Source organism: Acomys minous (assembly GCF_964271855.1).
Source record: "Acomys minous genome assembly, chromosome: 20".
NCBI classification, from domain to species: Eukaryota; Metazoa; Chordata; class Mammalia; order Rodentia; family Muridae; genus Acomys; species Acomys minous.
Window position 1 is genome coordinate 12,626,890 of NC_140502.1, and position 27,596 is coordinate 12,654,485.

The 27,596-nt window shown below is 48.9% G+C and overlaps 2 protein-coding genes across 5 annotated transcripts; one reads left to right on the forward strand and one right to left on the reverse strand.

Moving 5' to 3' along the window:
- The first annotated feature begins 1,194 nt into the window (after positions 1-1,194).
- AURKC (aurora kinase C) lies at positions 1,195-9,836 on the forward strand. Of its 2 annotated transcripts, none has more exons than XM_084770646.1 (7): positions 1,195-1,315; positions 1,933-2,022; positions 2,276-2,464; positions 2,800-2,938; positions 5,504-5,652; positions 9,158-9,332; positions 9,540-9,836. In XM_084770646.1, the coding sequence occupies exons 2-7, from the start codon at positions 2,000-2,002 to the stop codon at positions 9,708-9,710; spliced, it is 846 nt and encodes a 281-aa protein (XP_084626772.1). In that variant the 5' UTR covers positions 1,195-1,315; positions 1,933-1,999; the 3' UTR covers positions 9,711-9,836. The 2 variants fall into 2 exon arrangements, with proteins under 2 accessions (XP_084626772.1, XP_084626773.1); XM_084770647.1 differs by lacking the exon at positions 1,195-1,315 and adding an exon at positions 1,322-1,478.
- A 121-nt stretch (positions 9,837-9,957) lies between these two features.
- On the reverse strand, positions 9,958-26,866 carry LOC311591212 (uncharacterized protein). Of its 3 annotated transcripts, XM_084770603.1 has the most exons (4): positions 26,598-26,866; positions 25,173-25,299; positions 21,229-23,064; positions 9,958-12,339 (listed from the first exon to the last, which is right to left on the reverse strand). In XM_084770603.1, exons 1-3 carry the CDS (start codon positions 26,610-26,612, stop codon positions 21,236-21,238), a joined length of 1,971 nt encoding a protein of 656 aa, XP_084626729.1. In that variant the 5' UTR covers positions 26,613-26,866; the 3' UTR covers positions 9,958-12,339; positions 21,229-21,235. The 3 variants fall into 3 exon arrangements, with proteins under 3 accessions (XP_084626729.1, XP_084626730.1, XP_084626728.1); XM_084770604.1 differs by lacking the exon at positions 9,958-12,339 and having other exon boundaries at positions 19,458-23,064; positions 26,558-26,866; XM_084770602.1 differs by lacking the exon at positions 9,958-12,339 and having other exon boundaries at positions 19,458-23,064; positions 26,598-26,865.
- Positions 26,867-27,596: the final 730 nt, after the last annotated feature.

A 27,596-nucleotide genomic window follows, 5' to 3' on the forward strand; every position in this document is an offset into this window, starting at 1 on the left:
TCCTAGAAGAAAGCTGTGAGTCTTGGTGCCAACTAAAATCTTACTGGGCTGCCGGGCATGGTGGTGCACACCTTTAATCCCAGCACTCGGGAGGTGGAGGCAGGCGGATCTCTGTGAGTTCGAAGCCAGCCTGCTCTACAAAGCGAGTCCAGGACAGCCAAGGCTACACAGAGAAACCCTATCTCAAAAAACCAAAAATAAATAAATAAACAAATAAATAAATAAAATTTAAAAATTTCTGGGTAGGGAGGATTAGACACTTGGATTGGCCAGGTGTAGTGGAGCCAGTATAGTAATCCAACCAATGAGAACAGAGTAAGTGCACCACAAAGACACGTTCCTAAGGAAGACTCCTATCCCTAAATCCCAATTAGTGGGGAAATGTAACTGTAACCTGGCCCAGATGTTATGGATTTCGGGCTTAAATGCTGACATTATGGCTGGGGATAGGGGGTGGGGGTGGGTCACAGTTCAGGTCTGTTTTGTGGCCCTGATCAATCATTAATGGCCTGAGTACAATAAAATTTTTTGTCATCTACTTATGAATGCTCGAAGATGTAGTCAGCTCCCAAGTCTGGTTCAATAATTAAGATCTTGTTTTGGACTTTTGAACCCCAACAGTTTGTTTTTCCAGAGAGGTGTAGACCAGGCTGTCCTCAAACTTGGAGATCCGCCTCTACCCTCCTGAGTGCTGAGATTACAGGCCTGTGCTACCACCTTCCACTATGGGCTGGGTTTTAAAATTTTAGATCCTTCTTCTAATAAACACGAGTTTTGGCTATTTGATTGAAAGGGCGTATATTTACTATTTCTTTCTTTCTTTTAGATTTATTAATTTATTTATACAGTAGTCTGCAGGTGAGCCAGCAGGCCACAAGAGGGCACCAGATCTCGTGATTAGAGGATTATGCGCCCCCGTGTGGTCGCTGGGAATTGAACTCAAGACGAGTTGGAAGAACCTCTGAGCCATCTCTCCAGCCCCATATTTATTCATTCTTACAACGGGGTCCTTGAGGCTCACTGACAGCCATTTGTGCCCGGCACAAGCACACCACCGGGCGCTGACCTCATCTCGCTAAGTGCATTAACTTACTTACCTTTTCTGAGACTTTGGGCTTCCAGGGGCGGGCTGGTCCCGCCCCAACCATCCTATTGGCAGAACGCCCTCGTGGCGGAAGTTCTTGCTTCTCAAGCTACCCTATTGGGTGAGCCCTTGATTTCAGACAGCTCAACCAATGGTTATCAGCTGGAATCGGCTATTCCCGGGCGAGGCGCGGACTACAAAGCGGTGGAAAGCTGTTCTAGTGGCTTACCGGTGAGTGGGGTCGCGGGGTGGCACATCCTGGGCGGTTGGAGCCGTCTATCCCTTTCTAGGGGCCCCTGGACTCCAGCACCTAGCAGGACTTCAGCGTGCCTTCACCTCTTACGAGATTAGAGAAGACGGAGAACGCCCTGGGTCGCAGCTTCGCCCACGACAAGTAAGAGGGATGCAAACCGGTACCCAAACTCAGGGTGGTTGCCAGTGTGTTGTTAGCCCAGCAAGGAGGAGGTTAAGGCAGGAGGATGGGCGCAGTTAGAGGTCATCCTGGGCTACTGTGAAATCCTGTTTTAAACAGAAACTGGACACTAGCCAGAGGAGGGGCAGAACGTACTGGGATCTGCCGCCAGGGTGCAGTGCGTGGGCACTGAGGACTTCAGCCCCATCCTCTTGGGCACCATCCTCCTCCTAGGCTCTCTCTCCCATCCCTCCCTCTCCTCCTGCAGTACTTTTCTTTCTTTTTCGTCCTCCTCTCCAACGCCCCTCACTCCTCCTCCCTTCCCCCTACCCTCCCATCCTCCCTTAGTCTCTGTTAGGATCTCTTGTACCCTAAATGGACTTCAAAGTGGAGGATGACTTTGAACTTGTGATTCTCCTGCCTCCACCTCCCACAGACTGTGATTGCCAGCGGGGCATCGCCAACGCCCATTTTCCCTCCATCTCTGTTCAGCCACTGGCCAGATGGAGTCCAGCACTTTAACCAGGTGAGTGCCTTGCCATGGTATCCAAAAGAAGAAAGAAAACAGGACTCAGGTGTAGAGCAAAGTGGGCAAGTGGGGCGGGGCGGGGGTGGGGCGGGGCGGGGGGTGGGGCGGGGCTAATGGATCCAAGGTGCTATTTTCCCTGTGCAATGCTGGGATTGTGAGCAGAGTGAGTGAGGAAAGGGGGAGCTGGTGGGATCTGTAACTTCTTCCTAGTCTCCGAGATGAGATTATCTGTATGCCTTCTCTTTGGCAGGCGGTTCACCAAAGACGACTTTCAAATAGGGCGGCCTCTGGGCAAGGGGAAATTTGGGAACGTGTACCTGGCGCGGCTCAAGGAAAACCATTTCCTTGTGGCCCTGAAGGTCCTCTTCAAGTCCCAGATAGAGAAGGAGGGGTTGGAGCACCAGCTTCGCAGAGAAGTGGAGATCCAGGCGCACCTACAGTAAGCATGGTCAGCGTGGGACTGTCCCTGGCCGTCCTGTGGATCGGGCTGGTCTCGAACTCAGAGGTCCGCCTGCACTTGCCTCTGGAGTGGTGGGGGTTACATTTGCGCACCACCTCGGCCCAGCGTTTCCTTTTTTTATTTAATTAAGCGCCGGAGATGGCACAGGGGCCACATGCGAGTCACAGCCCACACGTGGAGGGCCGCTTGCGTGGAATTGGTTCTTCCCTTCCACAAACGGATTCTAGGGACGGGACTCAAGCTTGGCGGGCTTGGCAGCCAGTGTCTGCGTGCCGCGCCGCCTTTCCTGCCTTGACGCTCCCTTCCTTCTTCAGACACCCGAATATCCTCCGCCTGTACAACTACTTCTACGATGCTTCCCGGGTGTTCTTAATTCTGGAATACGCTCCACGGGGCGAGCTCTACAAGGAGCTCCAGAGAAACCACAGGTTAGACGAGCAGCGCACAGCCACGGTGAGGGGAACTCTAGGACCAAGGGTCCGCTATGCGATGGTGGTGGTGGTGGTGATGATGATGATAGTGATGACGATGAAGATGATGGCTGAGATTGTGGCTGCCATTGTCCTCTTCCCAACTCTTCTTAATGTACTATTATGTGTATATGTGTGTGATGTGTGTGGAGGGGGTTAGCATACATGCCACACTATGTAAGTGTGCACACATGTAAGTGTGCCCATGTAAGAGTCATGAGACAACTTGGGAGGAGTCTGTTTTTCTCCTTCACCCTTTATGTGGGCTACAGGGATGGGGCTCAGGCCACCAGGCTTGCACAGCAGGCTCCAACTTGAGACATCTTGCTGGCCTTCATTCTTTTTTTGTCTGAATCGAGGGACTCTTGCTATATAGCCCAGACTAGCCCAGAATTCCCTAGAGTCTCCAAGATGATGTGGAGCGTGTGAAATCCTGGGTGAGCCTCAGAAGTATTGGGATTGTAACACATGAGCCACCATGCCTGACTCGGGGTGCTGTATTCCCGCTAACCTCCCTCACCTCCCCCCTCCTCCTGCCCCCCCACCCCTCCCTGCTGAGGCAGAGTCTTTCTAAATGGCTGAGAATGAGTTGGAACTTCTGAATAGCCCAGGATGGCCTCTAATTTTTAAATTTTAAGGTGGCAGGCATGTGCCAACACACCCAGCTTTGGACTGTTTCTGTTAGCTTGCTCTTCCTTTTTTTTTCCCCCTCCTGGGGTGCCTAGATGTAACTCGGTGATCCAGTTGTTGTCCATTATGTGAGAGCGGCCTGTGGTTTGATTCCCCAGTGTAGCTCCAGAATATTAGCATTGATAAGATTTGATATTGTGTGTGTGAGAGAGAGACAGACAGACAGGGATAGTGTCTCCCTGTGTAGTCGTGGCTGACCTGGAACGATACATGTAGACCAGGCTGGCCTCAAATTCATAGATCTTAACCCTCTTGCCTCTGCTTCCTGAGTGCTGGCTGCCACATCATACCTGGTATTGTTTATATCAAACATACATCAGAGTCTAACGTATGCTGGAAGGGTGGCTCAGTGGGTAGTGCTGCTTGCTGCCAAGGCCGAACACCTGCCTCCTGGCACCCACAGAGCAGGAGGGAACAAATCCGGAAGGTTGTCCTTGGGCCTAAGCACATACTCATCTGTAGCCACAGAGAAGCAACAAATAAATGTAATAAAAATAGTATTTTTTATTTCTGCTACGCAGAAAAATGAAACCATCAGCATATGTTGGAAGGCGAGCTGGGTGGGGTGTTGCTGGCCTATAATCCCAGCACTTGGAAGACTGGGGCTGAAGGATCAGGAGTTCAAGGGCAGCTTGGTCTACATATCAAGTCCCAGGCCATAGGGTTACATAGTGAAACCCTGTCTCAAAAAGGGAAAGAAAGAAAGAAAGAAAAAAAAGCTACCTAGAAATTTACATGGCACTAAAAAGAAAGCCATAGCAGGCCAGGCTTTATCCCAGGGGCAGTACCCGGCTCCACTGCACAGCAAAAGGACTGACTCCTGTGCCTTCCCTCAGGATCCTTTACAGGGATGATCTGATTAGCTCAGCACAGGTTCTGTGTCTGGCTACTTCTTCTGCTAAGTCCACAAGGAGGACCTGCCTATTTTATTGTATATTGCAAAACTATAACAATGGGGCTATTTAAAGAGATCGGGCAAGCCGGAGGACATGGTGGAGCACACACTTAACCCTGTCCTCGAGGAGGCAGAGGCAGGCAGAGCTCATGAGTTCAAGGCTAACCTGGGCCATCCCGCCACACCCTGTGTTCAGAAGGACAAAGAGCCAGGTGGCGGCAGCAGCGGCTCACGCTTTTAATCCCAGCACTTGGCAGGATCTCTGTGAGTTCAAGGCCAGCCTGGTCTACAGAGTGAGTTCCAGGACAGTCAGGGCTACACAGAGAAACCCTGTATCAAAAACCAACCCTCTCCCCTCCAAAGAAACCCAACCCAACCCAAACAAACACAACAGAAAGACAAGGTGAGTGGACACTAAGGGACTGTCCACTGTGCTCCACACACACATGTGTACGCACATCAAGAGATGTTAAGAGTTATTGGTCAGCTGGGCATGGTGGCGCACGCCTATAATCCCAGCACTCGCGAGGCAGAGGCAGGTGGATTGCTGTGAGTTCGAGGCCAGCCTGGTCTACAAAATGAGTCCAGGATGGCCAAGGCTACACAGAGAAACCCTGTCTCGAAAAACCAAAAAAAAAAAAAAGTTATTGGTCAAGGGCCGGGCGTGGTGGCACACTCCTTTAATCCCAGCACTCGGGAGGCAGAGGCAGGCGGATCACTGAGTTCTTCGAGGCCAGCCTGGTCTACAAAGTGAGTCCAGGACAGCCAAGGCTACACAGAGAAACCCTGTCTCGAAAAAACCAAAAAAAAAAAAAAAAAAAAAAAAAAAAAAGTTATTGGTCAAGGAATGAGATTGCATTGCAGCCCTGGATTTCATAATGCCTGTTCTCCATCAAGGGGAAGCCATGAGAGTCTCCCTGCCCCCACCCCCCACCCCCAACCAGATTGCTTTCGTTCACACAGATCATGGAGGAATTGGCTGATGCCCTGACCTACTGTCATGAGAATAAGGTGATTCACAGGGACATCAAACCAGAGAACCTCCTGCTGGGCCTCAAGGGCGAGGTGAAGATAGCAGACTTCGGGTGGTCTGTGCACACCCCCTCTCTCAGGTATGTAGGTGGGATGGGGCTGGGTGGGCCCCTCACACCATTGAAGCTTTTCTTAGTGAAACCCATCTCACAAGTAAGACCCAGATACAAACTAGGGTTGGAGCCGGACGTGGTGGCGCAAGCCTTTTAACACCAGCACTCAGGGGATAGAGGCAGGCGGATCTCCGTGAGTTCGAGGCCAGCCTGGTCTCTAAGAGAGAAATAAGTGAAAAAGAGCTTGCCTTAGGTGGGTGTGGTGATGCATGCCTGTAATCCCAGCACACAGGAGGCAGAGGCAGGTGGATCGCTGGGAGTTTGAGGCCAGTCTGGTCTACAAAGCAAGTTCAGGACAGCCAAGAAGACACAGAGAAGCCCTGTCTCGAAAAAAAAAAAAACCCAAACAAACAAACAAACAAAAAACAAAAAAAACAAGCATGGCAGTGCACACCTGTAATCTCAGCACTCAGGAGGCAGAGGGAAGCAGGTCTTTGTGAGTTCGAGGCTAGCCTGGTCTACAAAGCGAGTCCAGGACAGCCAGGGCTACACAGAGAAACTTTTTTTTTTTTTTTAGAATGAGCCTGTCTCAAAATTTCATGGGCTCAGCAGTTAAGAGCGCTGTCTGTTCTTTTAGAGGTCTTGAGTTCAATTCCCAGCAACCACATGGTGGCTCACAACCATCTATAATCAGATCTGGTGCCCTCTTCTGGTATACATGCAGATAGAGCACTCATATGCATAAACTTTGGGGGGAGGGTTGTTTGTTTTTCAAGACAGGGTTTCTCTGTGTAACCTTGCCTCTGGACTCACTTTTGTAGACCAGGCTGGCCTTGAACTCACATCAGTCCTCCTGCCTCTGCCTCCCAAGTGCTGGGATTACAGGCGTGCGCCACCATGCCCGGCTTACAAAAACAATTTTTTTTTTAAAAAGAAAATTAAGCTGGGCGTGGTGGCGCAGGCCTTTAATCCCAGCACTCGGGAGGCAGAGGCAGGCGGATCTCTGTGAGTTTGAGGCCAGCCTGGTCTACAAAGCGAGTCCAGGACAGCCAAGGCTACACAGAGAAACCCTGTCTCAAAGAGCCAAAAAAAAAGAAAGAAAGAAAGAAAGAAAGAAAATTAAAATTTAAAAACGTCATTTGCAGATTGAAAGAATTTGGTGGGGCGACCACTCAGTGGGTCAGAGCCTTTCTTTGTAAGCACGAAAACTTAAGTTTAGATCGAAAGCACCTGTATAGAGACAGGACTGGGCTGGCCTTGAACTTACAGCGATCCACCTGCCTCTGCCTCCCAAATGCTACAAATTTCTTTAACCCTGCACTGAGGGGTGGAGACTGGCAGATCCTGGAAGCTGGCCTGACAGCCAGAAATGACTAAGGTGGAGAGCACTGAAGACACTGAATTCCTCCTCTGTCTCTGTGTGTGTGTGTCTGTGGGCATGCACACACACACACACACACACACACACACACACACACACACACACACACAGCCCAAACAGAGCTTTCCTTTTCTATCCTTTACTAGTATTTGCTTTTGCCAAAAAGATTCCACGTAAAATTGGTAAACATTCCAGGAATGAAAAGTGTCATGTAGATAAACTCCATTTTTCTCCCTCTCTCTCTCTCTCTCTCTCTCTCTCTCTCTCTCTCTCTCTCTCTCTACAGGGTTTCTCTGTGTAGCCCTGGCTGTCCTGGACTCTCTTTGTAGACCAGGCTGGCCTCGAACTCATAGAGATCCACCTGCCTCTGCCTCCCGAGTGCTAGGATTAAGGGCGTGCACCACCACCGCCCAGCTTTTTTTTTTTTGGTGGGGTTTGTTTGGGGTTTTTTGTTTGTTTGTTTTTTGTTTTAATATTTTTTATTTAATTTTAATTTATGTGTATTGGTGTGAGGGTGTCAGATCTTAGAGTTACAGACAGTTGTGAGCTGCCATGTGGGTGCTGGGAATTGAACCCCGGGTCCTTTGGAAGAGCAAGCAGTGCTCTTAACCGCTGAGCTATCTCTCCAGCCCAGGTTTTTGGTTTTTTGAGACAGGGTTTCTCTGTGTTACCTTGGCTATCCTGGACTCACTTTGTAGACCAAGCTGGCCTCGAACTCACAGAGATCCACCTGCCTCTGCCTCCCAAGTGCTGAGATTAAAGACCTGGGCCACCACTCCCGCCCAGCTCTGTTTTTAAAATTTTTATCTCATGCGTAGTGATGTATTGTGTACATGTAGCACTTGTACATCCTTTGTTCGCGCCTGGTGCTCTTGGAGGCCAAAAGAGGGCATCAGATCCCCTGGACCGGAGTTGTAGATGGATGTAAGATGCCAGGTGCAAAGTCTGTCTCCGGCCCTTTAGAAGAGCTGCCAGTGCTCATGACCACAGAGTCCTCACTGAGGCCCAGCCTTCCCTGATTGACAGGTTCTCACGTTATAGCCCTGCCTGGCCCAGAGTTCATTCTGGTGCAATCTGTGTGTTTATCCATGTGTGTGTATGTGTGTTCACGTTGTGTGGCTGCAGGCACACCTTTGTCGTGTGTGTGTGTGTGTGTGTGTGTGTGTGTGTGTGTGTGTGTGTACGAGGTGTCAGAGGACAGGTGTGGATCTTGACCTCTCACTTTTTTTTTTTTGAGACAGGGTCTCTCTGTGTAGCCTTGGCTATCCTGGACTCACTTTGTAGACCAGGCTGGCCTCGAACTCCCAGCGATCCAGCTGCCTCTGCCTCCCAAGTGCTGGGATTAAAGGCGTGTGCCACCACACCCGGCTCATCCTCCCACCTTCTTTGAGACGGGGTCCTTTGCTGCTTCATGGTTGCCTGGCTGGTCCACAGTCTATGGATTCTCCTGTGCCTCCCATCTCACTGGAGGAGTGCACCGAGCTCTATGTGGGTTCTGGACGTAGAACTTGGGTCCCCAGGGCATTCACTGCAAGTGCTTTACCCACCGAGGCACCTCACACAGCCCCTCTGATTTGTTTTGTTCTCTTTTGAAACAGGGTTTCTGTGTGTAGCCCTGGCTGACCTGGAACTCGCTTTGTAGACCAGCCTGGCCCCGAACTCAAGAGATCCTCCTGCCTCTGCCTCCCGGGTGCTGGAATTACCAGGCGTGAGCCACCACAACCGCCTCGCCCCTCTGAGTCTTGATCCATATTGACAGTTGGTGTTTCTGTTTATTTGGTTTGGATTTTTGAGACAGCGTTTCTCTCTCTCTCTCTCTCTCTCTTTTTTTTTTTTTTTGGTTTTTTGAGACAGGGTTTCTCTGTGTAACCTTGGCATCCTGGACTCACTTTGTAGACCAGGCTGGCCTCGAACTCACAGCGATCTGCCTGCCTCTGCCTCCCGAGTGCTGGGATTAAAGGCGTGCGCCACCATGCCCCAGCTGACAGTTGCTGTTTCTGAACCTCCCTCCCTCTCTCCCCCCACCACCCCCACCGGCTGCTCAGGAGGAGACTCTTAGCACGTCCCTGGATCTCCCATTTCCTCCAAACAGGGAGCCGTTCCCTCATTCGGAGCCTATTCAAAGTGCTTCCCTTCTGTGTCCTGCCGTAGGAGAAAGACGATGTGCGGCACTCTGGACTACTTGCCCCCAGAAATGATTGAGGGGAGAACATACGACGAGAAAGTGGACCTGTGGTGCATCGGGGTGCTCTGCTATGAGCTGCTGGTGGGAAATCCGCCCTTTGAGAGCAGCACTCACAATGAGACGTACAAGCGCATCGTTAAGGTGAGATGGCCGCACACAAGGGGCCACTTAGCAGGGAGCCGGGCGGTGGCGGCGGCTCCTGGGCCTTTGGGACCTGGAGTGTGTACAAAAGATGATCTGCTGCTAGCAGATGGTGGAGCCGATGCCCCAAAGAGACAGAAGAGGGAAACAGTTAACCAAAGAGATTAACTAGCTCCTCCTCCTCCTCCTCCTTCCCGGCCTCCTTAGGTGGATTTGCGGTTTCCACCATCAGTGCCTTCGGGGGCCCAGGACTTGATCTCCAAGCTTCTTAAGTACCGCCCCTCAGACCGCCTGACCCTGGCCCAGGTCCTGAAGCACCCCTGGGTCCGGGAGCACTCTCGGAGGGTGCTGCCTCCCTGCGCTCAGATGGCTTCCTGAGCCCAGTCTACCTCTGTTCCTAAGTGGTTTCTTCAGGGAGTTCTCCAGGGCTCGCTCTGTTCCTGCATCTGGTTTGCTTGTGGTCTCTTTTAAGATGCTAATTAAAAGTGATTAATTTAATGTTAATCTTTCCGCTAGTGCGTCATTGGGTATGTCGATTGTCCTGTGTGTGTGTGTGTGTGTGTGTGTGTGTGTGTGTGTGTGTGGTGGGGGTGGAGGCCAGGGGTCCACAGCAGGTGTCTTCCCTCGGTCGCTCTCCATGTCACGGTGTGAGCTGGTGGGTCTCTGAGCTGAACATGAGACCCACCGATTTGCCTGGGCTGCCTGGCCAGTGAACCACAGTGACCCGGTGGGAAGATCACAGGTGTGCTAGTGTGTGCCCGGGGATCACAAACTCAGTCCCCGCGTTTCCACTCATGGGCGGAGGCACACCCGTGCTCCCACACATACAAAGCAAGTAGTAAATGAAAGGGGGAAAGATGATATATGTGTAGGAGTTAGGGGTCCTGTAGAGCACCCAGTTTCACACACACACACACACACACACACACACACACACACCCCAAACCCCACTCTCCATTTTACATAGAATTGCAGTGTCACCCAGTGCCTGACTCCTCCAGAGCTGTGTGCACTGTTACTGGGTGGGGTCTGAAGTATTCAGAAGGCTGAGGCAGGAAAAATCTCAGTTTATGGCCAACCCAGCCAACTTACTGAGATTGTCTCAAAAACTAAAACAATTTCAAATAACAATAACAAATAGGTATATCTAAGGCATGACGTTGGCGCTGTCCTCTGTTTTAGACAGAGACTTAAAAACACTTGGCGGGGGGGCCTGGTGTTGCCAGCAGCAAAGAACTACGTTACCCAGAAGGCACAGCACATTAGTCATGTGGCCTGCTTGGCAAATGAAAGGCCTAAAGGGGCGCCCTCTAAGATCTTAGCTGAGTTCCCTATATCGCCTTGGAAGAGGAGGAGACAGGCAAATCCTGGACACTGGAACCGCTGGGCTCGTTGACCTGGGCACAGCAGTCATCAGCCAAGGCCACCTGTGAGGGTCTACCAAGCCCAGGGGGCCCCTCCTGGTCCACAGCCCGCAGGGTCGCAGAATGGAGTCAGCACTGATGGACTTGGGGCGGGGCAGGTGGTTTGGCGGAGATTTTGATGCCTCCTTGACTTGCAGAGCCTTTCCTTTTGTCTTTGTAATTGAGTTTATTTAGGAAAAGTGGCTCTGGATGGCCACCCAGTTTATCTCTAGTTTCATCCTTTTAAAAAAAAATTCTATTTATTATAACTTATATTACTTTAAGAAAATTGTACTTGTAATTTATTCCCATTACTAATGTGTCCCCTCAGATGCTCTCAGTTCTACAGGATAGCTTTGAGAGACATCTAGCTACCCTCACATTTTTAGTTGAGGCTTTGTATTTTTTTCATCCCTTTAAAAAAACGTTTTCCTTTTTGCGTGTTTGGGTATGCATGCACCACAGCATGCTTATGGAGATCAAGGGAGAGCGTGAGGGAATCAGTTCTTTCCTTTCCTTTTATGGTATCTGGGGACCCAAATCAGGGTATCAGGCGTGGCATCAGGTACTTGCTGAACCACCTCATTGGCCCCTTTTCATCAATTTATGATATCATATGCAAAGTCAGTTTCTCATGAATACCATATGTCTGAGCCTTCATATCCATTCTGTATCTTTATCTTTTGTTTTTTGTTTTGTTTTGTTTTGTCTTTGAGACAGGATCTCTCTGTGTAGCCTTGGCTATCCTGGACTCATTTTGTAGACCAGGCTGGCCTCGAACTCACAGCGATCCACCTGCCTCTGCTTTCCCAAGTATTGGGATTATAGGCTTGTTCCAGTGCACCAGGCCCACTATTTAGTTTTTTTTTTTTTTTTTTATTGAGGATGGGTGTTTTGCTTGTGCGTATGTCTCTGCCTCGAGTGCATGCAGTGCCCTCGGAGACCAGAAGACGTCTACAGATCCTTTGGGACTGGAGTTTCTGTCCCTAGCCACCATGTGGGTACGAGGCACCGAACCTTGGTGCTCGGATAGAAAGTTACGTAGAAGAATAGAAGGTCTGTGGTGAATTTATGGAAATACAGATTAGCACATTGCTGCAATCTGCCTGTCAAACTCTGTCTGTTTCCTCCTCCGTTGTCAAGCACACATGCTCTTTGCACCTGGGCTGTGTTGTGTCGTTTCCTTCCTTGTCTTTCCTTCCTTTTATCCCACAGACATTTCATGATTTTTTTTTTTAAATCACTATCACTAAAATTAGCAGAGGTCCCGTTTGACCTCCCAACTCCCTTTTATTTTGGGGCCTATATTTTGCCAACAACCTCCCTGCCTTAAAGGTATTTTTCTGACTTTTGTCGGGTCTTGTCTTTATTCTGTAAAGGCAGTATGCCTTTCACCCATGAAGCAGGTATAGTCCCTAGTGCTTTCCCGGCCATGGGTTGTTTAAGTTTTTGTTCACGTGGGAGCTGTTCCATCTCAGGGTGTTTGCTTTTGGTGACATGTCAGGTTTCTCTGAGTGCAGCCTTTCTCTCGTCCATGGTCACTGTCCATCCTTTGGCCTGTTCTGTGTGATCACACCTCCTGTGCCTGGGTGTGGGGGTCCACCCTGTGGCCACGAAGAGTAAGGCTGAGTAAACCAGTGGTATAATCATCAAGCAAATGTTCAGCTCTTGGGTATCCTGCGCCCTCTTCTGGCTGCTGAGAGCACTGCACTTGCGAGCAAATCCGTACACTAGCTCACACGTATGTATACACCTGGTTAAAAAAAAATACAATCTGGGGCAGGAAAGATGGCTCAGTGGATAAGAGTACTGGCTGCCCAGCACTCGGGAGGCAGAGGCAGGCAGATTGCTGTGAGTTTGAGGCCAGCCTCATCTACAAGGCAAGTCCAGGATAGCCAAGGCTACACAGAGAAACCCTGTCTCGAAAAAAAAACCAAAACAAAACAAAAACAAAAACAAAAAAAGTGCTGGCTGCTCTTCCGAGGGCCTGGTTTCAATTCCTAGTACCCTCAGACTGACTCCCAATCATCTGTGATTCCAGTTTAAAGGAACACACGGCCTCTGTGGCTTCTACCTGCACCAGCACGGAAGTGATGCATAGCCATACATTCAGGCAAACACCCAAATACGATCAACCAACCAACCAACCAACCAACCAATCAATCAATATTTTTTATAAACAAAATAAATCCTGGCTGGTGTGGTGACACATACCTTTAATTCGAGCACCTGGGAGGCAGAGGAAGGTGGGTTTCTGAGTACAAGGCCAGCCCAGCCCAGCCTATACAGTGAGTTTGAGAACAGCCACTACTGTGGGGAGAGACCTTTTCTCAGAAAAGAAAATTCAAAATTTTTTACGCATTTTGACCTATTGAACATATTCCTGTGAACAACAAAAAATGCCTTGCTTTCTCTATTTGATAGAAGAATGTGAAAATGTATTTTTTCCAAGACAGGGTTTCTCTGTGTAGCCTTGGCTGTCCTGGACTCACTTTGTAGACCAGGCTGGCCTTGAACTCAGCGATCTGCCTGCCTCTGCCTCCCAAGTGCTGGGACTAAAGGCGTGTGCCACCACCGCCCTGCTGTGAAAACCTTTTAAAAAGTAATATTTTGATACATTTGTGACTATTTTCTTTTTCTTTTCTTTCTTTTTTTTGTTTTTTGTTTTTGTTTTTGTTTTGAGACAGGGTGTCTCTGTGTGGTCCTTTCCTGGATTCACTTTGTAAACTAGGCTGGCTTCACAGTGATCCACCTGCCTCTGCCTCTTCCTCCTGAGTGCTGGGATTAATGGCATGTGCCACCACACCCGGCACCAAGTTGTTGTTGTTTACATTTATTTATTTATTCATACAGTGTTCTGCATATATGTATAACTGCAGGCCAGGAGAGGGCCTCAGATCTCACTACAGATGGTTGTGAGCCACCATGTGGTTGCTGGGAATTGAACTCAGGACCTCTGGAGGAGCAGTCAGTGCTCTTAACCTCTGAGCCATCTGTCCAGCCCAGATTTATTTCATTTTGTGTGTATGAGTGCTTTGTTTGCATGCATGTTTGTGCCACGTATATGCCTAGTACTTATGAAGTGGTGAGCCTCCATGTGGTTGCTGTGACTCAAACTCAGGTTCTTTGCAAGAGCAAGTACTCTTCACCATTGATCCAACTCTCCAGACCCCTATTTGGCCTTTATGTAAATATGTCTTTTAATAGCATCAAAGTAATTTCTTTGGTTAAGTTATTTGCCTAGTAATGCCATTAAGTCATGTTTGTGCTTTGATTACTAAAGCTTAATGTTTTAAATAAAAAGTTCTACACTCTCCAAACATCTTTTTTTTTTAAAAAAGGATTTTGTTGTTTATTTTTTATTTTGAGTTTTTTGAGACAGAGTCTTACTTTGTAGAGCTGACTGGCCTGAACTCATGTGTACACCAGGCTGGACCGGAATTCATAGTGATTCGCTGGCCTGCTGAGATTAAATTGTGTACCAACAAGATTTATTTTTATGATAATTTTATTTTTTATTTTAATTTATTTATTTATTTATTTATTTTGGTTTTTCGAGACAGGGTTTCTCCATGTATCTCTGGCTGTCCTGGACTCCATTTGTAGACCAGGCTGGCCTTGAACTCACAGAGATCCACCTGCCTCTCCCTCCCAAGTGCCGGGATTAAAGGTGTGCGCCACCACACTCAGCTGCATCTCGGTTTTTAAATCATTAAAATTGGTGCCAAAACTCAAAGGGCGATTCCATCATCTCCACAGTGGAATCCCTCCCTCTTTACTGTCTACAACAAATTCCTCTAAGTCTACCGCTCTACTTTTGCTGCGGGCTCTGTCTAACCCAGCTGCACTTGGCTCATACCACCTGTGAGGCCTCCTTCCCGACATGAGCTGTTTTGCAACGATCCAGCTCTTCAAGATTGCCACTGAGGCACACGGATGCCCTCTTTTTCTAGGTTTGCGCCCATGCCTGCAGCCTAGACTCAGCCCCTAGGAGCACTCAGGCACTGGGCTTCCTTGCCCCTACTGAGCTCATAAAATAGAGGACCATTTTACTCTGATACAAAGGCCCCAAGAGTGAAGTCTATTAGGTTTTGAAGAACTAAAACCTTCCGCCCCAGGACTGGTAGATGCAAAGCAGCTCTCCCTGGACCCCAGAAGCAGGAAGTGAAAAGAATAAGCCATGTGCTGGCGACCTCTGAGACTTGGCATTAACCCAAGTGGCCAGAAGGAGTCAGAATCACAATAAGGCTGGGTACAGGGAAGAAACTACATTACCCACAATCCTATCCCAAAGGCGGTACTGGACAAAGCTGTACTTCCTAAGCCACAATTATGAGGTCTGGACTCTTGGTGGCTCTGTTCAAACTGGTTTAGGAGTCTGGGGCCAGGTCACTTCCCACCAGCGCAGACTAGCAAGAGGATATGAGATCACAGGACCTTTCCCCACGCTCATGGGACAGCCTAGAGTTCCTCTTCCGGCAGTACCTAGAGTCAGTCACCTAAGCTTTGTAGGAGTTTCTGCACCGGACAGGCTAAGGGTACCCCAAGTGTGGGTTTGTATGTGAGCCCCGAGCTGCCCACCAACATGCCTGCTTCACTGATGGACCGCGCGCAGGTGATTAGACGTTCCCTCAGCTTCTCGCCCACACACAGCGGTTTGTGTGTCCCGGACGCCTTGCTTTCGTTGCTCCATCCTCCTAAGTGTCGGCACCCAGTGGACGGTCCAGGGAACTACAGGTCCCCTTCTTAGCTAAGGCAGGGTGAAACATGGAAGGCTTTCAAAGGCAGCAGTGCTTGGATGTAAGAGGGAGTTAGGAGAGTTCCAGAAAGCTCAAGTGCTTGTGTCTGACCGGAACTGAGAGCAGGGGAATCAGGTTCCAGAAGAGAACCGCAGCCTGAGGAGCTGAGTTTCCTTCCTGAGGTTGAGAGGAGCCTGGGACATTTAGTGCAGAGATGGACGAGCCAAGGCACGGGTTTCACGGGAGGGAGGGAGAGAGGGAGAGGGAGAGGGAGAGGGAGAGGGAGAGGGAGAGGGAGAGGGAGAGGGAGAGGGAGAGGGAGAGAGAGAGAGAGAGAGAGAGAGAGAGAGAGAGAGAGAGAGAGAGAGAGAGAGAGAGAGATGCTCTAAGCCATCTCACCAGCCAAGGCACGGGTTTCATGGGAGGGAGGGAGGGAGGGAGGGAGAGGGAGAGAGAGAGAGAGAGAGAGAGAGAGAGAGAGAGAGAGAGAGAGAGAGAGATATGCTCCAAGCCATCTCACCAGCCCTGACCATCTTTCAACCTTACTATGTGTGTGTATGTAAGTATGCATCTACACTTGTGTACCAAGATATGTGCATCACAGAATGCATATGGAAGTCGGAGGAGAACTGAGCAGGATTGGGTCTGTCCACCTTTATTGCAGAGTCTAGGGATTGAACTCAGATCCTCAGGCTTGCAAGGTGAGAGCTTTGCCCACTGAGCCCTATCTACTGTCTAGAAGTCGGCACTCTCATGCCCCTGGTCGTATAAGGCAGAACTGGGGTTTGGCAGGGAAGGAGGTCTAGGATGTAAACAAATCCGTGAGAACTGAGTGCTAGGCCGGGCGTGGTGGCGCACGCCTTTAATCCCAGCACTCGGGAGGCAGAGGCAGGCGGATCGCTGTGAGTTCGAGGCCAGCCTGGTCTACAAAGTGAGTCCAGGACAGCCTAGGCTACACAGAGAAACCCTGTCTCGAAAAACAAAAACAAAAACAAAAACAAAGAGAGAGAGAGAGAGAGAGAACTGAGTGCTAGGGGAGTGTTTGAGAGCTTTCATGCCAGACTGTATTTAAATAGATTTAATTATTTTCCCTGTGTGTGGGGGTGGGGGTGGAGCTGGGGCTGGAGGGGGGGGGGGATGCATGTGCCCTGATGCATAAGTGGAGGTCAGAGAACACCCTGTAGGATGTGGGGTTGTTGAAGAGCTTTTCTCATTCTGTGGGCGGCCATTCTGTCCTATTGGCAATTTTTTGCTTTATAGACGCTTTCTAGTTACCAGTTGTTGATCTCAGAGCCTAAGCTGTTGGCGCTCTGTTCAGGAAGTTGTCTGCTGTGCCAATGAGTTCAAGGCTCTTCCCCACTTTCTCTGTTAGATTTAGTGTATCTGTTTTGTTTTGCTTTGTTTTTTGTTTTGTTTTTGTTTTTGTTTTTTTGAGGGGGGAGTGTGTTTAGAGACACGATTTCTCTGTGTGATAGCCCTAGCTGTCCTGGACTCACATTGTAGACCAGGATGGCTTTGAACTGCCTTTGCCTCCTAAGTGCTGGGGTTACAGGTTGTGTGCCACCATGCCCGGCTGTGCATGCAGTTTGATACTGAGATATTTGATCCATAAATCTACAAAACAAACAGAAATAAATAAAGAACGACAGAAAGAAGGAAGGAAAGAAAGAAAGAAAGAAAACATCAGACAAGATAAACTCTCACAGCTGGGATCCCACTACTCAGGACACTAAGACAGGAGGGCTGTTTCAAGTTCAAAGCCAGCCTGGGTTATGTAGTATCAGACCTGCCAGGTCTACATATCAGGACACTATCAAAAAACAAAAAAAGAGAAATCCAAAAACTTTCACTGCTGGCATATCACGAACTTTTAAACATTACAGACAAAAGACATGAATATAGCTCAACTGAAAGGACGGATTATGAACGGTTCAATTGGTAGCAGATCGCTAATCAGAAACCATAGAGGAGAAAAGGAGTGGAAGGGATGGGCTGGTGCTGACCAGGCTTGCCCACACTGCATCCTATGTACCATAAAAACTGCACCCAAGAAAGAGGGGCACCCTTGGATGCAAGAAAACGAGAATGCCACCAGCCTAACACAGACAAAATTCACTCGTTAGATAGGAAATATTAACAGCGTTTTTTTCAAGATGATAAAACAAGCAATGGAAGGGGAACAGGTCAAAGTGAAGGAAGCAAGGTGCCTGTACACCACAGTGTTAAAAGTTAAACTATGCTGGGCTGGAGAGATGGCTCAGTGGTTAAGAGCACTGTCTGCTCTTCTAGAGGTCCTGAGTTCAATTCCCAGCAACCACATGTTGGCTCACGACCATCTGTAATGAGATCTGGTGCCCTCTTCTGACAGGGCAGGCACACATGGAGGCAGAACACTATACATAATGAAACAAATCTTTAAAAAAAAAAAAAAGTTATACTATGCTAAGGCAGGGGTCGGTTTGGTTAATGGGACGCAATCTAGCCTCGCCTACGGAGGGAGGTTCAGCGAAGGGCTGTGTACGTCACGTTGGCCTGTTGGCATGTCTGTGAGCAATCACCTTCATTATAGTGACTCGAGTGAGAAGACCTGCACATTATGGGCGGCACCATACCCCATATATAGGGAATTCTGGATTGTGCCAGAGTGGAAAAAGGGCGTGAGAGAGATGGCTCAGCATTGGAGAGTGCGTGTTATTCTTGCAGAGGACCAAGGTTCAGTGTCTCGTCCCCGCATGGTGGCTAGTGACAGAAACTCCAGCTCCAGAGGATGTGAATCTTCTGGTCTCCAAGGCCACTGCATGCACACAGGGCAGAGGCATGCGCACAGGCAAAACACCCATGGCCGTAAAAATCTAAGAGTGCAGTGAGCAGACCACATACCTAGTTCACTGGTTTCTGCCCTTTCCTGTGGATGTAATGTGGTCAGGCACTTAATGGTCACTTCAAGTTCCTGCCATCCTGCCTGCCTGCAGTGAGGCACTGCATCATGAGACAATAAAACCTTTATTCCCTTAAGTTGCTTTTGGCAAAGTATTTTATCACAGCAATGGTGGGGAGAAACCCAAAATATAGGATAAATATATATATACATTTTTTACATATGTGTATGTATGTATACTCACATATGTGTATATATATAGGTATGTATGTGTCTATATATACACACATTAATAAAGCAATGATTAAAAATTTAAAATACAAACAAAACAGATATATAAAATGGAATCCTAAAAATTGTTCATGTAAATCCACAGGAATAAAATGAATGATAGAAACAGCAAAAACTCGCATGATAAATGGCAACCCTAGATGCCATGACATGTCAATGTTTTGGGTTTTTGAGACAGGGTTTGTCTGTGTAGCAGAGCCCTGGATGACCTGGACTCGCATTGTAGACTAGACTGTCCTTGAACTCAAGGACACCACCTGCCTCTGCGTCTCAGAGTGCTGGGATTAAAGGTGTGTGCCACCGCACCTGGCGTGATGATGTGTAAAAATGATGATAAAGGGCCAGTGAGATGATTCAGGAGGCACAAGCCACCTGCTGCCAGGCCTGATGACCTGATTCTCGTCCCCATGAGAGGAAAGAACTGATCCTCTCAAGCGCTCCCTTCATCATCACATACACGCCATAGTGCATGCATATGCAAATACACAGAGCAGGATAAAAAATATAAAGCATCGCCTAAAAATGCAAGGGTCGCTGGATGCCTATCAGAGCTATCCTGCAGAGCTGAGAGTATTTAAGGGGACACAAAAGGATATACCAAATGTGCAAACACACCAGGAAGTCTTAGCAAACATACAGGTCTATGTACCAAAAACAGAGGAGGGGTTGTGTGAAGGAAAACCAATGGAGGCAGAGGCAGGCTGATCACTGTGAGTTCAAGGCCAGCCTGGTCTACAAAGCGAGTCCAGGACAGCCAAGGCTACACAGAGAGACCCTGTCTCGAAAAACAAAAAACAAAAAACAAAACAAAAACAAAAACAAAAACAAAAAAAGGAAAACCAATGGAACTTGTAAGCAGGGACAGATTAGTCCATATATCTTTCACCAACTGACAGACCATCACCACGAACACAAAAATGTCAGAGTAGTTGGGGCTGGAGAGATGGCTCAGTGGTTAAGAGCACTGCTTGCTCTTCCAGAGGTCATGAGTTCAATTCCCAGCAACCACATGATGGCTCACAACCATCTGTAATGTGATCTGATGCCCTCTTCTGGCCTGCAGGTGCACATGCAGGCAGAGCTCTGTGTATGCAATAAATAAATAAATAAATCTTAAAAAAAAAATGTCAGAGTACCACAACAAACAGCCACATGGCCACTCACAGAAATTCCACCAGTGACCACACAACACACATGCTTTGCAAGCAGCACCCCAGGCTGGGGGAAGTGGTGGGAGGTGGGGGGGGGGGGAAGTGGGGGAGGAAGTTCTAATACAGCAAAGCAAAATAACAACAAACAGCAAAAAATACTCTGACCCCCAGAAACTGAACAACACATCCCTAAGTAGCCTGTGAGTTAAGAGGAGAAATCAGGATGCTTCATAGGTGAACGCAACAGAGTTAAGACACAGTGAACTTGGATGGCGGTAACAATATTGTGACATGCCAGGCGGTGGTGGCACATGCCTTTAATCCCAGCACTCGGGAGGCAGAGGCAGGTGGATCGATGTGAGTTCGAGGCCAGCCCTGTATACAAAGTGAGTCCAGGACAGCCAAGGCTACACAGAGAAACCTTGTCTTGAAAAACCAAAAAAACCCAACCAACCAAACAAAAAAAACCAACAACAACAAAAAAACAAAACAAAACAAAAAAACCAATATTGTGACATTATTAACTTTCTTTAATAATGTTGTGATATTGGTTTTTTGTTGTTGTTTGTTTGTTTTGTTTTTTCGAGACAGGGTCTCTGTGTGATATTTTTAATACCTTCATACATTAGAAAAAAAAATGTCAAAAATCAAGTCTAAACCTCATACTCCAGCAATGTCTAAGAGCCAAGCACAATAAATCAAGTAAAAGAAAGAATAGAACACAGACCAAAGCAAGAATCAATAAAATTGGGAACAGACAAAGGAAGGTGGTGGTGAGGAATCTGTGGCAGAAGATTCAGATTAATTTGAATTGACCAAGAAAATTAACAAATGTTTTACTTTTTTTTTTTTTTAAACAAACAACTGAATGACTATATTTCTAAAATGAGGACTAAAGCTACATTTGAGTATAGATCCTGTGGTGATGGAAGGTTAGTAAGAAAATATGTTAGGGCCAGTAATTCCAGCACTTGGGAGGCAGAGGCTGGTGGATCTCTGGGAGCTCTAGGCTAGCCTGGACTACACAGTGAGTTCCTGAACAGCCAGAGCTACATACTGAGACCCTACCCAGAAACAAAACAAAACAAACTGCAGGATGATGGTTGCTCCATAAACAATACTCACTTAGCTTTGTGTTGGTGTCGCTTGAAAACATTAACAGATTTCCCCCTTTTTTTTTTTTTTTTTTTCCCTCTGAGACAAGGTTTCTCTGGGTAGCCTTGGCTGTCCTGGACTCGCTTTGTAGACCAGGCTGGCCTCGAACTCACAGCGATCCGCCTGCCTCTGCCTCCCTGAGTACTGGGATTAAAGGCGTGCGCCACCACCGCCCGGCTTCCCCTCTTTCATAAAAGGCTTTTTCTCTAGGATAATTTTTCTTTGTGTGAGACACATTTAAGAGATACCGCCAAACGGCCCGCGTCCTATGGCACTCACGAAGACTTTATTCCGTATGTGCTCTCTGATGCCGCCCAAGGTTAGAACTATCTGCGTAGGCTTTTCCACACTCCGCGCAGACGTAAGGCTTTTCTCCGGTGTGAACTCGGCGGTGAATGACGAGGCTAGACTTTCGACTGAAGGATTTCCCGCACTCACTACACATATAGGGCTTTGCTCCAGTGTGAAGTCTTTGATGGAGAGCGAGGCTGGAGCTGTGACCGAAGCATCTCGCGCATTCACTGCACTCGTAAGGTTTGGCTCCTGAGTGAATTCTCTCATGTTCAAGAAGGTTGTACCTCCGCCCGAAGAATTTCCCACACTCGCTGCATCCGTAGGGCCTTTCCCCGGTGTGGATTTTCTGGTGCTTCGTCAGTGTGCCCTTGCGGCTGAAGGCCTTCCCACACTCGCTGCACCCATAAGGCCTTGCACCAGTGTGAATTTTCTTGTGCTGAATAAGGCGGGAACTGGTAATGTAGGTCTTCCCACACTCGCCACACACGTAAGGTTTGGCCCCTGAATGAGTTCTCTGATGCTCACCAAGGTCGTATCTGTTTCTGAAGGATTTCCCACACTCACCGCATCCGTAAGGCCTTTCTCCGGTGTGGATTTTCTGGTGATTCGCGAGCGTGTCTCTGCGGTTGAAGGCCTTCCCACACTGACCACACTCATAAGGCCTTGTGCCGGTGTGAGTTACCTGGTGCCTAACCAGGGTTTCTTTGGAGCCAAAGGCTTTCCCGCACTTGCTACAGACGTAGGTCCGAGCTCCGGAATGGGACCTCTGGTGTCTTAGAAGGCTGGGTCTATGGCTAAAGAATTTCTGACACTCAGTACATTCGTAAGGCCTGCTTCCAGTACGAGTTCTCCGGTGCCCAAGACGGTGTGAACGTTGACTAAAGATCTTCCCACATTCACTGTACTGATAAGGTCTTTCCCCAGCATGGAATCTTTGATGCTGGGCGAGTGTGTCTTTACAGCTGAAGGCTTTGGCACATCCACTGCACTTAAAAGGTCTCTCCTCCGCAAGAACTTCCTGGTACTGGATCAATTTGCCTTGGGGGAGGAAGATCTTGCCACACTCGGGACATGCGGGGTGTCTTTTCCGAGTGTGAAATTTCTGGTGCCTCCTCAGATGGGATTGGTGGGTGAAGGCCTTCCCACACTCCTTACGCGCAGGAGATGGCTCTCTGGTGTGGATGTTTCTGTGGCTGAGAAGAGCTGAGATCTTGGACGCATGTCCACCTGGACGGCGCCTCAAGGGTTTCCCCTCAGGAAGAGGTGGCAGATTGTCAAGAAAAGCAAAGGTGTCCAGGGAGGCGTTCCCATTACCCATGACTTTGAGCGTCATCCCATCACTCTCTGCCTGGTGTTTCCCAAGACTGGGAGAGGCACGTGTGAGAGGCTCCAGGCGCTCAGTTTTTTCATGTAGATTTACCACACTGTGTGCTCTGCGTTGTGTCTGGCCCAGGTGAGGGCTAGAGCTGCTCAGCAGACCCGTCTCTTCTCCTCTGCGTGGCAACGGTGTCTCTAACACATGAAGTGCACTCTTCAGGAGTGGGTCCTCTCCTCCCTCACCCCATCCACAGAGATGTTGCCTGTGAGGCGGCGAAGGCTCTGCGGCGAGCAAGAAGCCCCTCCTGTGGAGCCCGCCTCCGTGCAGCTCAGGGCAGGAGCCACCGTGTCCAGCCAGGTGCAAAATGATCTTCAGGAGTGGGTCCGACCCCTCACGAGGGCGTGCTTTTGGCATCGGGAGACCCGAGTCGGCAGTTCCGGTCCGTGGCGTTCCTTGGACTGAGACACAGTGTAGCTCCTCGCTATCTTCTTCACGCCAGCGACCTGAAGGCAGAGAAAGCGGAAGAAGCTGTCCCCACATCCTAATGACAGCCTAGCGGGTTATCAGGGTTGTCTGAGGAGCAAGGGTCAGTGTACGAGGTGGTAGTTAGTACTGGGCATTGAAGGGTTATAGAATGGGGAAATTTTAACACTGAGTAGCGGTCTAATAACGGTAAGTGGGTACAGAAAAAGGGGGAAATCACTAATTCTCATGGGGGGACGGGGCTACGAAATGGTTTTTGCAGGATGTAGGCTTGCTCCGTAGAAGGGTGACTCCCACTCAATGAAAACCTGCCTCCAAACAAAGTTTTCTCAAATACCCAAAGCTCTTTCCCATTAAGGCAGGACAGTGTTGTAAAACGACATAGGTAAAAGAGTACCTGAGGGGCCGGGCGGTGGTGGCGCACACCTTTGATCCCAGCACACGGGAGGCAGAGGCAGGCTCATCGCTGTGAGTTCGAGGCTAGCCTGGTCTACAAAGTGAGTCTAGGACAGCCAAGGCTACACAGAGAAACCCTGTCTCAAAAACAAAACAAAACAACAAAAACAAGTACCTGAGAACCACAGAACAAGAAAGGGGACAATAACTAAGGGATGCATGACAGGAGAGAGGGACAATTGGGCAAAGGGCCAGGAATGGGGAAGAAAGAACACAGGTCATATAATACGCTGCAACGGCAGGAAATAAGGCTGAGGTTTCATCTGAATCCAGTTCCAGTGACACCCCCTGCAGCTCTGAGCCTTGTGAGCGGAACCTTCTCCAGGCCTATCCCGCTGTGACTAAGGTAACTGGTACCCTGCCACACTGTCCTTCTCCAAATAAGCAAATACATGAGGTCTTTAAGAAAAAAGCTCCACCCTGGTCTACAAAGCGAGTCCGGGACAGTCAAGGCTACACAGAGAAACCCTGTCTCGAAACCCTCCCCCCCCCAAAGAAAAAACAAAACCAAACAAACAAAAAACAAAAACCCAGGATTGGTGGTGTACATCTTTAATCCCAGAACTCAGGAGCCAGAGGCAGGAGGATCTCTCAGTTCCAAGCCAGTGTGTTGTATAAAGTGAGTTCCAGAACAGCCAAGGTTCCATAGAGAAACCCTGTCTTGAAAGGGGGGGGGGGGGGGAAGGTATCTCCTTTGTTTGTATGTCCCTGCCTGAGTATATGTGTGTCCACCATCTGCATCCAGGTACTTGGCAAGGTCAGAAGAGAGTGTCAGCTGGGACTGCAATTACAGGTGGTGGTGAACCACACCGGCTGTGGGTGCTAGAAACTGAACCTAGGCCCTCTGGAGAAAAATCAAGTGTTTTTTTTTTTACTGCTCGGACTTCTCTCCAGCTGCAACAATTGTTTTTTTTTTTCCCCCACTAAGAGACTTGGAAACAAAAAGACTATTATGTTACCTACAGAAGGGACATGACTAGATATTTAAGATATTAAAGTGAGCTTCATGACAGGATAGCATTGAAACAGGACAGGAAGAGCTCTATAGAGCTGTAGAGAATCCCTGTGTGGGGGGCTGGAGAGATGGCTCAGTGGTTAAGAGCACCGTCTGCTCTTCTGAAGGTCCCGAGTTCAATTCCCAGCAACCACATGGTGGCTCACAACCATCTGTAATGAGATCTGGTGTCTTCTTGAGGTGGGCAGGCACACGTGTGGGCAGAATACTGTGTAAATAATAAATAAATCTTAAAAAAAAAAAAGAGAATCCCTGTGTGTCAAATACACACACACACACACACACACACACACACACACACACACACCACACCCTATCCCTGAGATATGAGCAAACACTGACCAAGTTGGTATGAAGGCCTGTGGATGGCAGCCTGAAAATGGCATTTCATCTTGGAGGTCATCCCTCAGTTACCTGCTAGAACGGAAGTCACCTTCCATGTTCTGGGAAATCATGCCCCCTGTTCAACAACCACATCCTCGTGAGCAGATCCTTCCATGACGGCAGAGGTCTGCCTGACAGCTGGACCGAAATCCCCTGAGGCTCTTGAGCAAGCAGTGCCCACAATCCAGAGGCATTAGCACGGATCGATAACCTTTCAGTGTATTAAACCATTGCATCTGGAGTCTGCCAGGTAGCAATGAGCCAGACACTTACCGAGTGTGGCCACAAGGGCAAAGTTCTCCAGCATCACTCGGAGGTACAGGAGCCTCTGAAGATCGTCAAGGAGTTCCCACTCCTCCCAGGAGAAGTTGACGAACACATCCTTGAAGGTCACACAGCCCTAGCATGACAAGGGAAGAGTTAGGCCCACCAGAAGCATCCCCAATAGGGCACACCCTTTGGTCTGTCTCACATATCTACATCTCTTATTCCCCCTCCTCCCGAAGCCATGAGGCCACTGATGCTCACTCTTTAACCAGGATGCTCACTCCAGTGTCCGGACCCCAGAAGAACTGTCACGTGCAAAAAGGTATCATCTACACATAGGGTCTTAGCCCAGAGGGATGGTCTGCCTTGTAAGCCCGATGACCTGAGTGCCCAGAACATGGAAAAGTGAAAGAACACCAACTCCACAAATCTGGTCCTCCCCCCCCTGCCCCCCCCACACACATACAGTGAAAATAATTAAATCTACTTAAACACACTCTGGCATGAAAGCTCTCAAAGACTCTCCAAACACTCACTTCTCTTAGATTTGTCTACACTATAGATCCCTTCCCACCAAAACAAAACAAAACAAAACATAACAAACAAACGGAAACCCTCAGCTTTGCCTTCTCCTAGCCGCCAACAATACTAGGGAAGTTAAGATGATCAATTTCTAGATAGTAGATATGGCTCAGGGGACAAAGAAAGCCTCGTGACCTGAGTTCAATCCCTGGAATCTGCATAAAGGAGGGCAAGACCCTTTCTGGGGCATGCACGTGCCTTGGTACACATAGGTAGACGCACACTTACTTACATACACACAATTTGAAATGACTGTCGGGGCTGGAGAGATGGTTCGGTGCTTAAGACCCTGTATTGCTTGTGCAAAGTGCCTGAGTTCAGTTCCCAGCACCCACATCGCGCAGCTCACAGGCATCTAGATGCGGGGGTGGGGGTGGGGTGGGGGGAGGAATCTGACACCCTGTTCTGGCATCTGCACTTAAATATACACCCACACCCACCCCCACCCATTTGCCCCCCCCCCCCCCCGACTCTAGGGAACTGATGTGAAACCTGTGCCATGGCTCCTCCAACTCTGCACTAAATGTCCCAGGCTCCTCTCAACCTCAGGAGGGAAACTCAGCTCCTCAGGCTGCGGTTCTCTTCTGGAACCTGATCCCCTGCTCTCAGTTCCGATCAGACACAAGCACTTGAGCTTTCTGGAACTCTCCTAACTCCCTCTTACATCCAAGCACTGCCGCCTTTGAAAGCCTTCCATGTTTCACCCTGCCTTAGCTAAGAAGGGGACCTGTAGTTCCCTGGACCGTCCACTGGGTGCCGACACTTAGGAGGATGGAGCAACGAAAGCAAGGCGTCCGGGACACACAAACCTCTGTGTGTGGGCGAGAAGCTGAGGGAACGTCTAATCACCTGCGCGCGGTCCATCAGTGAAGCCGCCAAGTTGGCAGGCAGCTCGGGGCTCACATATATACCCTCCTGTGGGGTACCTTCAGCCCGCTCGGTACAGAATCTAGGTAAGGCCAGGAGAGGAACTGCCAGCTGTCACACGAGAGAGGAGAAAGGTCCTGTGGTCTTGTTATCTTTCCTCTTAGATTCCGCCTGTGAGAAGTCATGTGGCTTGCAGACTCCTAAAACCAGTGTGAATTTAGAGGACACAAGCTCAAACGTCACAAGTATGGCGACAGAAACCCTGCTTTTTCCATCGGTGCCCTTGGCATAGGATTGTGGGTAATGTAGTTTCTTCCCTGTACCCAGCCGTGTTGTGATTCCCGACTCCTTCCCGCCACTGTGGAAGGGAAGAAAGATAAAGAAAACAGTATTTAAGCCCACCGCCCTCACATTATGTGGAATTCACTCTAGTTTATCAGGCCACTGGGGTTAATGCCAAGTCTCAGAGGTCGCCAGCACATCGCTTATTCTTTTAACTTCCTGCTTCTGGGGCTCAGGGAGAGCTGCTTTGCATCTAGCAGTCTTGGGGCTGGAAGATTTAGTTCTTCAAAACCTTCATCTTGGGGCCTTTGTGTATCAGAGTGAAACGGTCCTCTATTTCATGAGATCCAAATTTGGGTATCTTAGTCGACAGAGTCAGCATGATGTCCAGTTGCTTATGCCAGTTCTGAGGACGTGGAGCTCGCTTAGGGGCTAAGAACACTTGCTCTTGGTGAAGATTCAAGTTGAATTCCCACCTTCCAGCAATACTAAGGGTTGCTCAGCCACCTGAAAACTTCAAATCCGGGGGGGTCCCTGATGCCCTCTTCTGGCATCTGAAGGCATTGCACTCATGTGTACAGACCCACAGACAGAAAGACATAATTTAAAAAACAATCACTAAAAAGAAATCTTGAAAGCCAGGCATGCTGGGACATGACTTTAATCTCAGCAGGCAGGCAGGCAGATTGCTATGAATTT

Coding starts and splice junctions, on each gene's coding strand:
- AURKC (XM_084770646.1), top strand. CDS start 2,000: ATGGAGTCCAGCACTTTAACCAG. Junction 2,465..2,799: donor GAGATCCAGGCGCACCTACA/GTAAGCATGGTC, acceptor TTCCTTCTTCAG/ACACCCGAATATCCTCCGCC. Junction 2,939..5,503: donor ACGAGCAGCGCACAGCCACG/GTGAGGGGAACT, acceptor TCGTTCACACAG/ATCATGGAGGAATTGGCTGA.
- LOC311591212 (XM_084770603.1), bottom strand. Junction 23,065..25,172: donor TGCCCTTGTGGCCACACTCG/GTAAGTGTCTGG, acceptor CTCTGCCTTCAG/GTCGCTGGCGTGAAGAAGAT.